At 41.1% G+C, this 17,645-nt stretch overlaps 2 protein-coding genes across 2 annotated transcripts; both read left to right on the top strand.

Moving 5' to 3' along the window:
* Positions 1 to 333: 333 nt before the first annotated feature.
* LOC117251788 (olfactory receptor 14A16-like) lies at positions 334 to 1,260 on the top strand. The gene has a single exon (XM_033618323.2). The coding sequence runs from the start codon at positions 340 to 342 to the stop codon at positions 1,258 to 1,260; it is 921 nt and encodes a 306-aa protein (XP_033474214.2). The 5' UTR covers positions 334 to 339.
* Positions 1,261 to 16,290: 15,030 nt separating this feature from the next.
* LOC117251765 (olfactory receptor 52E8-like) lies at positions 16,291 to 17,211 on the top strand. The gene has a single exon (XM_033618295.2). The coding sequence runs from the start codon at positions 16,291 to 16,293 to the stop codon at positions 17,209 to 17,211; it is 921 nt and encodes a 306-aa protein (XP_033474186.2).
* The last annotated feature ends 434 nt before the right edge of the window (positions 17,212 to 17,645 follow it).

Here is a 17,645-nt window from a genome sequence, read left to right as displayed (position 1 = left end):
ATTTACTCTGAGCAACATTCAGGCAGGTTTCCGGGCAACAGGAATATATCCATTTAACAGAGAGGTGTTCCCGGAGCCAGAATTTGCACCAGCTACCACAACAGAGGGTGGGATGGGGTGGGATGGGGTGGGATGGTCCAGGTTGTGTTGAGACGTCAGAGAAAGATGATTTAAAGTGAGGAATCAACACTGGTACAGTCAAATACCCTTTGCTGCTTCACCAGCACTTGGGGAGTATGTGTGTCAACGACGTTTCTGTGGAGTCACTATATGATCTGCACATAATGAGGTTTGAAATAATACTACTGTACTGATGTAGATGAAAGTCTTATGAGTATAATGGATAATGTTACTGTACTAACCTTTTTTGTGCTTTCAGGATTAAATTACACAGTGCAGCACCGAATCATTATGTTTGTTCTCACTTTACTGTGTTATTCAGTCATTTGGATAGTAAATGCTGCTCTCATCATAACCATCATTGTGAACAGAAAACTTCATGAGCCTATGTATATATTCTTGTGTAACCTGTGTATTAATGGACTTTATGGAACAGCAGGCTTTTACCCCAAATTCCTCATGGATCTTCTGTCTACCACTCATGTCATCTCTTATGCTGGATGCCTTCTGCAGGGTTTTGTGTTGCACTCTTCCGCTAGTGCTGATCTTTCTTTTCTAGCTGTAATGGCCTATGACAGATATGTGGCTATATGTCGTCCTCTGGTGTACCACTCTGTGATGACTAAACAGAGAGTGTGTGTGTTTGTATTTTTTGCTTGGCTTATACCCATTTATTTGGTGTTCATGGGTTCAGTTACAATATCAAAATCATTATGCGGCTCACACATACCAAAAATTTACTGTGTTAATTGGCTGGTTAATAAACTAGCTTGTTCTGCCTCCATAGCACACATTGCTATTCCAGCTTTTAATTATACTTTTTATTTCTGCCATTTTGTTCTAATTATTTGGTCTTATGTATATCTGATCAGGACATGCTTAACATCTAAAGAGAGCATGGCAAAGTTTATACAAACATGTCTGCCACATTTATTCTGTTTACTTGGTCTTGTTGTGTGTTTGCTTATTGATTTGTTGTATCTGCGATTTGGCTCAAAAGATTTATCACAAAGTGCCCAGAACTTCATCGCGATTGAATTTCTCCTCATTCCTCCACTGTTTAATCCCCTGATATATGGTTTCAAATTGACCCAAATAAGAAATAGAATTATGGCGTTTCTGTGTGGTAAACATCTTTAGACTAGGAAACCATCATCTACTGTGTGATTTTCATATTGATGCCAAGCATAATCTTTCAGACTTGTATGTAGTCAAAATCTTTAACATTCATTAGAGTTTTTATAGAGTAGGTTCAGATGTAATATTAGTGATATTTGAAGAATCTTCTGCTCAGTGATGGCTGCTTAATTAGTTGGTATATATTATCTAAGCACAGGGAAGTCTACTTCCAAAAGACATGTACCTGAACACATGTAAATGCTCCATTGGTTTGTATTATGCTCTTTAAAATGGCCTTGTTGGTAAATACATCATAATATGTTAATGCTTTGTTTGAAAAATATGATATTCTCTTTTTTATTAAATGCAAGCAAACTTTAAACCTAGATACTGAACAAGAGCAACAAGGGAAAATGAATGTTCTACTAAACTGAAAACAGTCAATTACATTTCAACATGTTTATGAAGTAGAGCCTTCAGGTTTTCATCTGTTTTAAGTGGATAATTTCAAGATTCTTACTCCAGCTAAATATGCTGATTCTTTTATTCTTTGGGGGAGTCCAAAGGGTGCAGATGTCACTGTGGACAATTTTAAATGGGACTATTTCTTAATATTTTCATTGAAATTGTACTTGTAATTGGGTGGATTACACATTCATCACCTTTGTATTCGGTACTGATTCTGGAGAGGCATACTGCTTTTGAATATTCAGAGAACAAGAGGAAATAAGCTTTGGTGTGCTTGAAGGAAAAAAAGTTTACCTCATACGTTATTTCTTATTAGTTGAATTCTGATTGACAAAACACTGTAATTCCTGTCCATGTGTGATCGGCATATTTGCCCAATTAGGCAGCTGCTACGTAACATACAGTACAATGAAATGTGTTTTCATCATTACTATCTTGTGCCTTGGTTTGTTATTTACTATAACTACTGGATAAACTGTGTTCTGTATATTAATACATTCATAATGTTAGTGCCGCAAACATTTAATCTTGAATACTTGGAATAAAAGTCAATATATATATCAGTTTCAGTTTATTTTATTTATAAAAAGGACAGTACACATTAATCAACATTACTGTAAATGTGCCAGTTTTAGCCAGCTGGCTAATTCGCAACTGTAGTCCTCCGGCAAGATGTTATGAAACCATAACCTAAAACAGAAGCATTAAAAGTAAGATACAGTATTTACAATATATACAGAACAGGATAACATAATAATACATAATAGCCATGCAAAAAGCATAAAACAGCAGCATGCAGTCTAATAGCAATCAAGCCATATAGTCATCCATGCAAAGCAGCGATAGACAGGCAGAGCAGCAGAACTTGAACAGCATAATGATAGACATGCAAGAAGCACAGAGCAGCAGCATACAGTCCAATGGTAATCAAGCAATATAGTCAGCCATGCAAAGCATCAGAACTTGAGCAAAATAAAATACAATCTAGGTATTAATCAGACTATTGGGTGTTTGTACATACCAAGCCATGCAAAGCTGGGGGCCTGACAATGGACAGAGACATTTAGCAGGTTAGCAGCAAGTTAATAAACAATGGTAAAATACATCATAAACTAGTTAGGTGTGTTCACAATTTTGTTTTTTTTTAAAAGCCAGGCCTTTAGATTTTTTGTGAAGGTGTGATAAGTGGCACAGTATCTTATTTCAGTTGGTAAGGCGTTCCAAAGCTGTGAGGCTCTAACAGTAAAGCAAGATTGACTGAAGGAGCTGGACCTGAAAGGTACAATACAGTCCCCTTCCTAGGCAGATCTTGTAGACCTGTTGTCAGATGTTTTTTGTTTAACAAAAGTACTGAGAGGTGGAGGAGCCATGCCATTTAGGATCTTAAACAATATGCAGGCATCGGCCTATTTTGTTAGGTTTTTCCCAGCTGAGGATGTTATATATACTGAGAATGTGACAATGATGGTGAGTATCTGGTTTTCTGTCAAGCACTTAGAGAGCCTGCTGGTACAGAGAGAGAATGGGTTTCAGCGTTGTACTTTTTGCATGGGTCCAGCTTGTCATACAGTATGTTAGATGAGAAATGATCATTGCATTCATATAAAGAAGCGCAGCAGTGGATGTTAGACAGTTCCTCATATATATCTAAAATTAGCCAAATTATATTTGGCAGTCTGCATTACTCTTTTTACTTGATTTTTGAAGGATAAAGTAGGGTCAAGGACAACACCAAGATATTTAAACTCAGTGACTACTTTGATCGGTTCTCCAGTGACAAACACTATCAGGATTGATATCCGATGTCGAGCTTGCTTTTGTAAAATACATACAAACTTTTCTTAACATTAAGAAACAGTTGAGACTCATTGAGCCAGTTGTTAACCTTCACCATTACAGCATTCAATTTGGCAGCTGCCAGTTCTTTAGTTTTTGAATGAGCATAAATAACGGTATCATCTGCGTACATCTGAACTTCGCACCCTGTGCAGATGGACGGAAGATCATTTATAAATAAACTAAACAGGAGAGGTACTAAGATGGATCCCTGGGGCACATCCATTTCATTGCTCAGAAAGGGTGATGTCTCACCTCCAACCCTTACACAGTGGACTCTATCTGCAAGACAGGACTTCATCCAGTTCAGCGCGCCAATGGAAAAATTATAGTTTGCAAGTTTGCAGAGGAGTATCTGATGACTGACAGTGTCGAATGCCTTCTTAAAATCTAAAAATATGGCACAGACAACACGTCCTTTGTCCATTTTGTGTTTAATATTTTCTAAGAAGAAGCAGTTTGCTGTCTCAGTGGAGTGGTTGGTCCCAAAACCAAACTGCATTGGGTGCAGAGTGTATGGGCTACTGTTAATATGGGAAATTAGCTGTTCAACAACGGATTTTTCAGCAACTTTGGAGATAAGAGACAAAATACTGATTGGCCTATAGTTACTTATAGCAGTTGAGTCTCCTGATTTAAAGACTGGTACCACAATGGCTGACTTCCAGTCATTAGGATATTTATCTTCTTTGATAGAAGCATTCACTACTTTTGTTAATGGTTTAGTGAATGCATCTACATTCCTTTTTAGAAAAATTGAGTCCAGTATTGATTATATATATATAAAATCACCCTCTCGCCCTCTTAGGGTGATATCACAGATGGGGTCCCTGTCCTCGCCATACTTTTAAAGGTGTTAATAAACTCCATCTTCTTTACATAAAATGCACAGCTGTCCCACCGCCTGTCGCTATGTGTAAGTTGGCCCTCTTATATGTGAGGTCTAATAAGACGTTCATCCTAAATGAATTTATCTCCTCCAACCTTTTAGATTTCATGTTTCTCACTGAAACTTGGTTAATGTCGGGTGAATATAGCCAGCTCTCAGAGGTTTGTCCCCCCAACTATGACTTTTTCAGCTCACCAAGACAAAGTGGTCGGGGAGGAGGGGTGGCAGTTATTTTCAGAAATTGTCACCAGTGCACACCCATTTCGTCTCACGTTTATACCAGTTTTGAGGTTTTTATGTTCAAAACAGGAGGTACAGATTATGTGTAGCTGTGTATCGCCCACCCAAACACAATGCCATCTTCCTGACTGAGTTCCCTGAGTTTTTATCGTCAGTTGTTTTAAACTTTGACAGAATTTTAATCGTTGGGGATTTTAATTTTCATGTGGACACTTAAACCAATGCCAGTGCTGCACTGGTTTGAGTGCATGATGCTCCTTTAACTTTATTCAGCATGTTTCCGGTCCAACTCATAACCGTGGCCATACCCTTAGTATTTACACTTGGCTTGACTATTGCCTCTCTGAATGTGGATGATTTGGGTGTCTCTGACCACAGATGCATCATGTTCTCAACCCCGTTTCACACTGTCCCAAACCCTAAATTACCTGTCCATTACTCCCGCTCTATAAATACATCCACTGCCAGTAATTTCGCTGATGCTTACACTGCCTCCTCTCTTTTTAAAACCGTAATTGGCCATCCCCATCGCTTGAGCACAGAACAACTAATCACAGCGTTCAATTCAATCCGTAGAGACATTTTGCCCCTCTGACACTCAAAAACACACTAAAAGTCAACCATGGCTGAATAGTCAGACCCGTGTTCTCAGGCAACTCTGTCGACAGGCAGAACACAAATGGAAAAAAGAGACTTCAGATCTCACTTGACATTTTGAAAGACACCCTGGCAAACTATCAGCAATCTGTTAAAGCTGCAAGAGCAAAATATTTTGCCAATATCATCTCCAGAAACTCTCACAGTCCAAAAGTGTTGTTTCACACAATAAATTCCGTTCCGACCACAGCCATTTGTGAGGAATTTTTAAACTTTTTCTCCTCAAAAATTAATCACATTCAGTCAAATATTTCATCGCCTGCCAGCGATCCCTCCCTGATGTCTACCAGCTCTGCCGTCTTTACTGACTTTCAGCCTGTGTCTCTGTCCAACATTTATGATATCATCACACACACTAAATCCACGACCTGCCCTTTGGACACTGTTCCTACACTCCTCTTATTATTATTATTATTGGAGACTGTAGGTCCCACAATCTCCCTCATTATCAGTAGTAGTCTCACATGGAAATGTGAACCATCCTGTTTTATTCAAATAAACACAAGAAGTTTGTGCTCTAATAAAAAAAAAAAAAAAAAAAAAAAAAAAGGGATCAGCGCTCAGTGAATAATCCTCCTAAGCCCTACGATAAGCTATTATGGCAAGGCTTAACTATACAGACCCGTGAGCAGTGATAACTAACATGTCTTTGGGGTCATCAGGTGGGAACCTCCTTTCACCGGTGTTTCGTCTAGTTAGTCCCACAACACCTCCAGGAGGCTAGACAGTGATCTCTGGCGTCCCAGAGACACTCCCCTAATGCCAGGTCTCACTGCTCCCCACACTAACCGAACAACCTCCTTTACCTTACCTATACTACCACAGAGGAGGTAGACCCAGGGAAGGAAGCCTTGTTAGGCTATCACACTCCCCCGCCGGGTTAGGCTGTACAGTCTACCTCCCCAGGACGAGCCCTCACAACAATGACACCTCCAGGAGGCTGGACAGTGATCTCAGCCCAAACAGCACTGCCAACTTCAACCAAGCCCAGGCTCCGTTTATGCGAGCTCCAGGCAGAAGCAATGCTGATACTACCTTTACTAGCACATTCACCATACTCTATTTCACACGCTACATAGCATAACTACAATGTAAGCTAAAGTTAAAGGAGATAAATGAACTCACAGGATCAGCAAACACACTCACTTTGCAGCATGGTCTCAAACAAAATGGATTCAAATAGGCCACTCCCACACTTAAATAACCTTCCTCTTCCTGGATTTCCTTCTTACTTACACATGGCTTTCTCAGCCCAAACAGCACTGCCATCTTCAACCAAACCCAGGCTCCATACATGCGAGCTCCAGGCAGAAGCAATGCTGATACTAGCTTTCCTGTCACATTCACCATACTCTATTTCACACACTACATAGCATAACTACAATATAAGCTAAAGTTAAAGGAGCTAACTGGACTTACAGGATCAGCAAGCACACTCACCTTGCCGCATGGCCTCAAACAAAATGGATTCCAATAGGCCACTCCCACACTTAAATACTTCCTCTTCCTGGATTTCTCCTGACAGGAAGTGGATCTCTCCACCTGATCTCAAGGAGTTATGTGCCCTGCTTAGTAGTTCCCCCTGCTGGCCCCCAGCTGACATTATTTCTTCTGTAATAGATAAACTGGCTGCATTTAATTGCTTCATCTGACATTTCCCTCACTGTCTTCCTCAAATTCTGTCCCCGCACTCCGAGTTCCCCCAGGAGTGAGACAGTTGATCTTGCTATGAATCCCCTACACCCCACTTCCACTGGACAAATCCTAGTCTTCCATCCTCGCTGCTCAGCTTCTGCTCCTAAGTCTGCATATCTAAGCTTTTTTCTTTCATAGGCTTCTTCCACTGAGTCTTCCCAAGGAACTGTCAGCTCAATGAAATAAACTATCTGTTGACTCACTGACCACAACACTAAGTCAGGCCTCTGCCTGGTACAGACTATTTCCTGAGGAACAACAAGCTTTCCCCCTAAATCTACTTGCATTTCCCAATCACAAGCACCTTCTAGGCGGCCACACCCTTGCCTCCTCACTAACTTATCCCTTCTGTATTTCTCTCCCTCACAGACAAACTGAATTACTAAGCCCCTATCCTTAACACCTTCTGAATTCACCTGTCTTCGTTTCCCTTCGATGCCTGCAGCTAAACATTTCAACACCTGATTATGTCGCCATGTATATCGGCCTTGTGACAAGCCAACTTTACAGCCTGACAAAATATGCTTTAAAGTTGCGGTACGTGAACACAATGGGCATGATGGGTCCTCATTTACCCACAGTTTTAGGTGCTGGGGGGTTGGTAACACATCGTATGTAGCCCCTACCAGGAATCTAATACGATTCTCCTCCATACTCCACAGGTCCCTCCAACTAAGCTTCCTCTTCTCTACACTTTCCCAATTCAACCACTGTCCCTGTTTAGCCTGGGCCACTACCTTTGCACCCCTTACTATCTCTTCCTGTCTGCGTATCTGTTCTACAACCAGCTTTCTTTTATCTTTGAGGCCTGCTGTATTCCATACTGGTTTACCTGAGCCAAGCCCCAGGCCTCCCCGGCCAAACTGAACATTACCTACAATCTCTGCATGTCTAAGAGCTGCCTCTGCCTCCTGAACTGCCGATCTTGGGTTCCACTTCCTCCCCTTGGTTGGATTTGGAACCACACTCCTAACTACCACGTCCTTACTCCCAGATAACAAGAGCTCTGTCCTGACCTTGGTACATTTAAATTCCTCTGTTAAACTAGATACTGGCAGCTGAAGTATCCCTTTTCCATACAATGCAACACTACTTAGGCACCTAGGAGCGCCCAACCACTTCCTAATGTAGGAGCTAACCGACCTTTCCATTCTTTCCACAACAGATATTGGAATTTCATAAACTGACAATGGCCACATTAACCTAGGATATAGCCCAAATTGCAAACACCACAACTTCAACTTTCCTGGAAGTTCTGATTTATCTATTCTATCCAATCCTTCAGCCACATCTTTTCTAAATTTCACCACCTGTTCCTTATCATTCAACTCTACATTGTAGCACCTACCTAAGCTCTTTACTGACTTTTCCCTAATTGTTGGGATGTCCTCATCATCTATGACAAACTTCCTATCACTTAACTTCCCTCTACATATCGAGATGCTTCTAGATTTACTAGGCTTGATTTTCATGCTGGCCCACTTGAGGTTCTTATTTACCTTCTCTAGTAGCCTCTTTGTACATGGCATTGTTGTGGTCACCAGTGTCATGTCATCCATGTAAGCCCTAACTGGTGGAAGATGCAACCCATTCTGCCGTCTCTCCCCACCTACCACCCACTTAGAAGCCCTGATGATTACTTCCATTGCCATAGTAAATGCTAATGGAGAAATTGTACACCCTGCCATGATGCCTATTTCTAGCCTCTGCCAACCTGTTGTGAAACCTGCTGTACTTAGACACAACCTAATATCCTGAAAATATGCTTTCACTAAGTTAACAACTACCTGTGGCACTCTGAAGTAGTCAAACGCACTCCAAATGAGGCTGTGCGGTACTGAACCAAACGCATTTGCAAGATCTAAAAATATTACATGTAGGTCCCTTTTGTTAATCTTTGCTGCCTGAATCTGGTGCCAGATCATGCTAGTATGCTCTAAACACCCTGAAAAACCTGGTATTCCTGCCTTCTGCACCATGGTATCTATTAAGCTATTCCTTTCTAAGTAGCTAGCTAGTCTCTGCGCTACTACACTAAAGAAAATCTTCCCCTCCACATTCAAGAGAGAAATCATCCGGAACTGGCTAAGGTCCACAGACTCCTTCTCCTTAGGAATGAGGACACCCCCTGCCCTACGCCATGCTCTTGGTATAATTTGTTTTTCCCAAACTATTCTTAGCTGTTTCCACAAAAATTTAAGGGTATCAGGCGCACTTTTATAAACCCGGTAGGGGACTCCATTAGGCCCTGGGGCCGAAGAAGCCTTTGCACGCCTGACCACCTCCTGAACTTCCTTCCACCTAGGTGGCCTGACATCCATCTCATGCTCTATCCCTCCTAATGGAGGGACATCAGGTGGGAAACCTACTATCCTATTCTTCTCCAAATCTGAATACGTGTTTCTCAAATATTCTTCAACCTCTAACCTTTCTGCTTTAAGCTGCCCTCCCTTTTCCTGGCTGAACAATCCTTTAACAAACTTAAAAGGGTCCCTGAAAAAACCTGTCCTAGCATATTCCTTCTTCCTCCTCTTTTTCCTGAGATGCTCCGCCCTTCTAAGAACTGCTAGCCTGCTTCTCAACTCCTCTTGCAACACCTTAATTCCCTCCCTTTCTTCTTCTGTAGCCTTTTTCCACTGCTTTCTTAACTGTCTCCTTTCCTTGACTAACTTCTCTATTTCTCTCTGCCGCCTAGACTTACCTGACTGTACCCTCTCACTCCTCTTTCTCTCATGCACCCCAAACCTCTCTACACCATATGAATACATTATATCTCCCATCTTTTCTAACCTTTGTATTGCATTTCCTCTAAGCCTACTCAAGATTACTGACAAGTCTCTATTAACTATCTCCCATTCTTTACTGTCATTTGCTCTAGGCCATCTAACTCTAACCTTTTGCTCCATAGTTCTTTCTCTGGCTAGCATACTGGCCTCAGTGTCACCTGCATCCTCTCTTACTACCCCCTCCTCCTCAGTGGCAGCGTTACTGATATCCTGCGAACTGTGGTTTTCTACCTGCCGCTGGACTTCATCCGACTGACTCGACTGACTTCGTAGGAAGTACTGATCAATGCGGCTACTCTGCCCTTTCTTTGCCACACACTTCTTCTTTCCCTGATGAGTTCTGAGGCCTTTCACTGATGTTACTTTCTGCCAGCCGCAAGGACAAACCAGAAGCATCTTGTTCTCAACTATGCTACTTTTGCCCTCTACAGATGCGCTCACCTTGCCCTGAGTGCTGCTAATTCTAGCACTGGTGGATAGGTCCGTGCCCCTATCCTTCACTGAGTCACCGGTCCAAGTCATAGTCGTGTCCTTTCCAATGTCTGTTACCGTGTAATCCACCTGTGGGTCATCTTCCACCCCTGCTCTCGCTGACTCTTGGGGTATTTTCCCTATGTTGGCTGTAGCTAATTTTGGTTGTAATAAGGCTGCTAGGCCTCACCACTGCTACCATGGGTTGCTAACCCATGCCAGCACCGCTGGGGTCTTTTCCCTCCTGTCAGCTGTCTTTCCAAGCGGTCACATGGTCTTTCCCTTGTTGTCAGCTGCCCTATTCACAGCAGTCACTAGCTGGGCTAGTTCTGAATTCAAATAAACACAAGAAGTTTGTGCTCTAATAAAAAAAAAAAAAAAAAAAAAAAAGGGATCAGCGCTCAGTGAATAATCCTCCTAAGCCCTACGATAAGCTATTATGGCAAGGCTTAACTATACAGACCCGTGAGCAGTGATAACTAACATGTCTTTGGGGTCATCGGGTGGGAACCTCCTTTCACCGGTGTTTCGTCTAGTTTATTTATGGTCCTGGGTTAAATCAACGACGTACCTACGTCGTAGGGTACGTGGCTACGCAGGAGGCTCGCCGTAGCCCCCGGCGTAGCCTGACGTGCACCTCCCCAAAAATGTAACTACACATCAAGGCAACGCAGACTCAGTGCAGACCAAGAGGGCCGAGTCGGTAGAATTGACGTCACGACGAAGATGGCTGCGCACATTGTGAATGGTAAACAAAGTTATTTTTCCTCAATTTGTCCTCATATATGCTGTTTAATTAAGCGTTTGTGTTGTAAAAATCATACAAGTACTTTGCAATGGCATTTCTATTTCCACTGTTGATTTGTGTTGGAAAAAAAGTCTGTGCAAGCCTGTTGTAGCCTAAAGTCGTTTGAACCAGCAAAGTCTATGGCTAGACTACACTGTAGGCTATTCTCTTTCTGCTCCTATGTAGAATAGCTTCATTTTTCATTGCACCTATGATCATCTTAAGCATTTAAAATGCATGTTCAGGTGTTTATCACCAATGTCCTTCTCCGGTGCTCAGCAACCATGCAAACAAAAACAAACTTACGGCGCGCCGCCATGTTTTCTGGACTGTTGTGTTGTGCCTTCTGCACATCCTGTTCGTGATGCCAAAATTGTTGTTTCTTAAATAGTGATGATGTGAAGGTGATGAAGAAGTCTCCGATGACACCATCTTGCTTGCATAAAAAAAGGTTTATTACAAGAAGTACAGCATCTATCAAACATCTAGGATGCTTGGAGAGGTTCGAAGCCAATGTGAACTGCTCTGAAAGACAGCCCCAAATACCCTGCTTATATAGACCTGGTGGTGTTTGTGAAATGTGAGACAAAGTCAAACAGATGACAAAGAGACATTCTTGTTGGATTTTTCCAACCCTACACCTACGCTATAAATATCTTCTTTGACCCTGACCATATATGTTTTTTACCCTGAGCCCCTTACTGGTCATCTGTTCCAAACCTTCAGAGTGAATGATAATACACTACAGTTGCAATGAAACGCTTTCAGATCAGACGTGTCATCCGGTCATATAAATCCGACAAGGAATGACCGGCCTGGATTGCCAAACGAATGCGGCATTATGGCTTAAAATTGTGCGCCTTTCCCTCACTTGTCATTTTCCGATGATTGTTGCGAAATGCATGCTGGGATACCTGGCTGTCTGAAGTCCACACAAGTCTGCTCCAATGCATCCCCAGTGAAATGGGTGTGGGTGAGAACACATCCAGGAATTTGGACTGAACTTGGCTAGATGTGAACTTTGAATTGGAACAGTACTTGGGCTGTGACTGATGACGTGTCACGATCACGTGTCACGATCACGTCAAGATCACAAGTCCGCACAAGAACGCATATTGAGAAATGGCTATAGACGCAAGCATGCATCATGGTGGCCAATGCGTCTGCGTGCCTTTGCGTCGACTATGAAACGGCCCTAACTTTGGTCCTCTCTCTATCAATCCGCAGGTACTATAAAAAACGTGTTTCTGTCTCTAGCTTGGTTCAGAATTGAATGTGAATGCAGTATTAATTGCTTGGTAATGTTTTGAGATGATTTTGAGACCTGCGTTAAGTGTAGGCCTATTAAGCTTCATTGTAGCTAATCCCAATGAGCGTCGTCGTGCTGACTTGTTGTTTTCATGAACTTCAGTTTTACATGGTAGTTTTACAAGTGTAAGTAGCTGATATTTGTACTCTGTAACGTAAGAAAATGTGTTGTTAGAGATTGTTAAGAGTATTAATCAGCCAGTAGTGAATAAATTGTGATGGAGAAGATACCATATTCAAACCAGTTTACACTTCCAGTCACTCGCTAACATGTCGCAGTCACGCCATGTTGTTTAGCACTGAGGTTAAGTGCAAGTATGTGTGAGAGTATAACATGCGTAAATGCTATAGGAAGGTTTATGTTACGCTCGTGTTATATGAGAGTGAGCAGGACTGTATGTGTAACGTATGAATGATATTGCTGATATTGAATGATAGTAAAGTGAATGTGTGTTTTGAGTTATATTATTTTTGTACATGCATTGTAAGCTACATCAGTGTATTATGTGGTATACAGTACAGGCCAAAAGTTTGGACACACCTTCTCATTCAATGCGTTTTCTTTATTTTCATGACTATTTACATTGTAGATTCTCACTGAAGGCATCAAAACTATGAATGAACACATGTGGAGTTATGTACTTAACAAAAAAAGGTGAAATAACTGAAAACATGTTTTATATTCTAGTTTCTTCAAAATAGCCACCCTTTGCTCTGATTACTGCTTTGCACACTCTTGGCATTCTCTCCATGAGCTTCAAGAGGTAGTCACCTGAAATGGTTTTCCAACAGTCTTGAAGGAGTTCCCAGAGGTGTTTAGCACTTGCTGGCCCCTTTGCCTTCACTCTGCGGTCCAGCTCACCCCAAACCATCTCGATTGGTTTCAGGTCCGGTGGATGTGGAGGCCAGGTCATCTGCCGCAGCACTCCATCACTCTCCTTCTTGGTCAAATAGCCCTTACACAGCCTGGAGGTGTGTTTGGGGTCATTGTCCTGTTGAAAAATAAATGATCGTCCAACTAAATGCAAACCGGATGGGATGGCATGTCGCTGCAGGATGCTGTGGTAGCCATGCTGGTTCAGTGTGCCTTCAATTTGGAATAAATCCCCAACAGTGTCACCAGCAAAACACCCCCACACCATCACACCTCCTCCTCCATGCTTCACAGTGGGAACCAGGCACGTGGAATCCATCCGTTCACCTTTTCTGCGTCTCACAAAGACACGGCGGTTGGAACCAAAGATCTCAAATTTGGACTCATCAGACCAAAGCACAGATTTCCACTGGTCTAATGTCCATTCCTTGTGTTTCTTGGCCCAAACAAATCTCTTCTGCTTGTTGCCTCTCCTTAGCAGTGGTTTCCTAGCAGCTATTTGACCATGAAGGCCTGATTCGCGCAGTCTCCTCTTAACAGTTGTTCTAGAGATGGGTCTGCTGCTAGAACTCTGGGTGGCATTCATCTGCTCTCTGATCTGAGCTGCTGTTAACTTGCGATTTCTGAGGCTGGTGACTCGGATGAACTTATCCTCAGAAGCAGAGGTGACTCTTGGTCTTCCTTTCCTGGGTCGGTCCTCATGTGTGCCAGTTTCGTTGTAGCGCTTGATGGTTTTTGTGACTCCACTTGGGGACACATTTAAAGTTTTTGCAATTTTCCGGACTGACTGACCTTCATTTCTTAAAGTAATGATGGCCACTCGTTTTTCTTTAGTTAGCTGATTGGTTCTTGCCATAATATGAATTTTAACAGTTGTCCAATAGGGCTGTCGGCTGTGTATTAACCTGACTTCTGCACAACACAACTGATGGTCCCAACCCCATTGATAAAGCAAGAAATTCCACTAATTAACCCTGATAAGGCACACCTGTGAAGTGGAAACCATTTCAGGTGACTACCTCTTGAAGCTCATGGAGAGAATGCCAAGAGTGTGCAAAGCAGTAATCAGAGCAAAGGGTGGCTATTTTGAAGAAACTAGAATATAAAACATGTTTTCAGTTATTTCACCTTTTTTTGTTAAGTACATAACTCCACATGTGTTCATTCATAGTTTTGATGCCTTCAGTGAGAATCTACAATGTAAATAGTCATGAAAATAAAGAAAACGCATTGAATGAGAAGGTGTGTCCAAACTTTTGGCCTGTACTGTATGTTACAGTATTTTGAATTTATGTGTATTTATTTTCCTTCAGACTGAATGTTTACATTATTTATTGTCAGTTTGTTTGCATATGAGTGTGTGAATTGTTTGATATTAATGCACATTAAGCAGAGAACTAGTGGTATAATGTGACTGAGAATTGTATGCAGAAATAAACAAGCTCTGGCATGAGGAAAACGCTAACTTTGGTCCTCTCTCCATCAATCCACAGAAAGGTTTATCTCTTGGCTACACAGTGCTCCCTAGCCTGTGTAACCCTTGCTGCCGGTCCAGATTACCCCTAGGTCTGGTGCCGGTAACAATAGCCATGCCAGGAATCTTGGTGTCATTTTTGACTCTGCCTTTAAATTTGACAAACAAGTCAACACTGTGGTCAGCTCAACTCAGTTTCGGGATTCGTCTGAGGCTCCAGGTTTCCAGTTTGCCCATGATCTTCCTTCACAGGTGAGCTGCCCCTAAATTGAGGCTGTTTGTATCTACTGGGGCTTGCTGCCCAGATTGTGGGGGTGATGATGACATCCCCCAGGTGACCTGTTGTCTCGGCTCCCCCTTAACGTCACATTGTTAAAGTATTTCATTGATCTCTAGTTGTGATAATTGTTGGTGATTGCAGATGTTGGAACACTGTGCTACCAGATGTTTATTTTTTAGTTTTGATTGTGAGTTTCAGAGTATCCACAGGTCCCACATTCCCACTTATCAGCAAACATTAACACAGAAAGAAACCATCAACCTCACCGTTGGCCCTGTAACAAGCCCTGCATCTATAGTCTTCACCAGTTCATTAGGTAACAACTGGAAGTAATTTTACATGGTTAACTTGGATCCAAACTAACCATTTAAAACACCAAAGTTACACAATGACCTGGCAGCAGTAAAACAATTGTTTTTCCAATGGAGTCTGGTGGCTTTGAAGAGAATTATATAACTGCTAAATCTGTTTAGCCCTTTGAAACGTGGAGTGACATCACTTTTCTTGCAATGCTCAGATGCCTTTTGCAAGTATTTAAACCTTTGAACCTTGAAATTCTATTTATATTATTATTACATATGTAAAATTGTGGTATAAAATTATCACAATTTTATGCACTTTTCCCATATCTTTTCCTTGTTTGGTTGGTTGTTTTTAATTTTCTTTTTTATGTATTTATTTAACTAATTTTCTTGTTATTAATTTTCTCCTTTTGTTGCTGATTGTCTTCTTCGCATGTTTCAAAGGGTTAATTGGTATGGATGTTGCTGTAAGCAGTGTTAGTCTTGGAGTGAGTCAGCACAAAATCTGGTATCAGCAATCCTAAGTAAAGAAAAGATAATTAACACCAAATCCACTCAATCATTGGAATTGTTGTAAAAAAGTAAAATCATTTGTTTAACCCTTTGTAAAGGTGATGATGCCAGCACCCTGATGACAACATTCATTCAATATTCTTAAGCTTTATTCCATAAATTATGACTGTCATTTCATATATTCAAACTGTCAACTCAAACAACCTGTATTTAAGTGACGTCAAACTGAATTCCCAGTTTGTGTTTAGTCATCAAAGAAAGATGATTTAAACTTTAAAGGTAAAGATCCAACCCAGGTACAGTCAGAGACTCTGTACAGGCCGAGTGCATCACAGGGCTGCTGCATGAGCAACTCAAGCAGATGTATGTCAAAGCCGTTTCTCTGAAGTCACACTACATGATCTGCACATGGGGAGGTTTGTCAGGATACTAGATCTAAATGAATGAAATTGTGCCAGCTGATAGACTTTAATGGATAATGTTTCTGTACTAACCTTTTTTGTGCTTTCAGGATTAAATTACACAGTGCAGCTCCGAATAATTATCTTCGCTCTCACTTTACTGTGTTACTCAGTCATTTGGATAGTAAATGCTGCTCTCATCATAACCATCATTGTGGACAGAAAACTTCATGAGCCTATGTATATATTCTTGTGTAATCTGTGTATTAATGGACTTTATGGAACAGCAGGCTTTTACCCCAAATTCCTCATGGATCTTCTGTCTACCACTCATGTCATCTCTTATGCTGGATGCCTTCTGCAGGGTTTTGTGTTGCACTCTTCAGCTTGTGCTGAGTTTTCTTTTCTAGCTGTGATGGCCTATGACAGATATGTGGCTATATGTCGTCCTCTGGTGTACCACTCTGTGATGACTAAACAGAGAGTTTGTGTGTTTGTATTTTTTGCTTGGCTTGTACCCATTTATTTGGTGTTCATGGGTTCAGTAACAACATCAAAATCAAGGTTATGTGGCTCACACATACCAAAAATCTACTGTATAAATTGGCTGATTGGTAGACTAGCTTGTTCTGCCTCCATAGCAAATGTTGCAATCCCAGCCTTTAATTTTACTTTTTATTCTGGCCATTTTGTCTTTATTATTTGGTCATATATATATCTGATCAGAACATGTCTAATATCCAGAGAAAACATGACAAAGTTTATACAAACATGTCTGCCACATTTATTCTGTTTACTCTCTTTTTCTGTGTGTTTTCTTTTTGATTTGTTATATATGCGATTTGGCTCAAAAGATTTACCACAAAGTGCCCAGAACTTTATGGAGATTGTATTTCTCCTCATTCCTCCACTGTTCAATCCCCTTATATATGGTTTCAAATTGACACAAATAAGAAATAGAATTATGTTTCTGTGTGGTAAACATCTCTAGACTAGGAAACCATCATCTACTGTGTGATTTTCATATTGATGCCAAGCATAATCTTTAGTATGTGCATGTTTTTCAGTATCAATTAATCAATTAAAGTAGGTTCAGATGTAATAGTGATATTATAAACATCAAATCTGTCAAGTGATGGCTGTGTGAATTAGTTAGGGAATACAATCTGAGCAAAGCAGTCGACTTCCAAAAGACACCTTTATGTAACTGAATACATGTAAATGTTCCTTTAATTTGAATTTGTAAACCTGTTCAAAACGGTCGCTTTAGTAAATACAAGTGGGTGTGCTGTTCTCCAACATCTCATTACTTCATTTTTGGCTGATGAAGTTTACATTTTACACTAAAAACCTACTTTTACTGTCATCTCACTAACAAAGACCATGGCAATAGAGTTATAGATTGCAATTAGTTTATTAGGTGTA

The sequence above is a fragment of the Epinephelus lanceolatus genome, chromosome 14 (genome assembly GCF_041903045.1).
Source record: "Epinephelus lanceolatus isolate andai-2023 chromosome 14, ASM4190304v1, whole genome shotgun sequence".
Classification (NCBI taxonomy): Eukaryota; Metazoa; Chordata; class Actinopteri; order Perciformes; family Serranidae; genus Epinephelus; species Epinephelus lanceolatus.
This window is presented reverse-complemented; position numbering and strand designations above follow the sequence as displayed.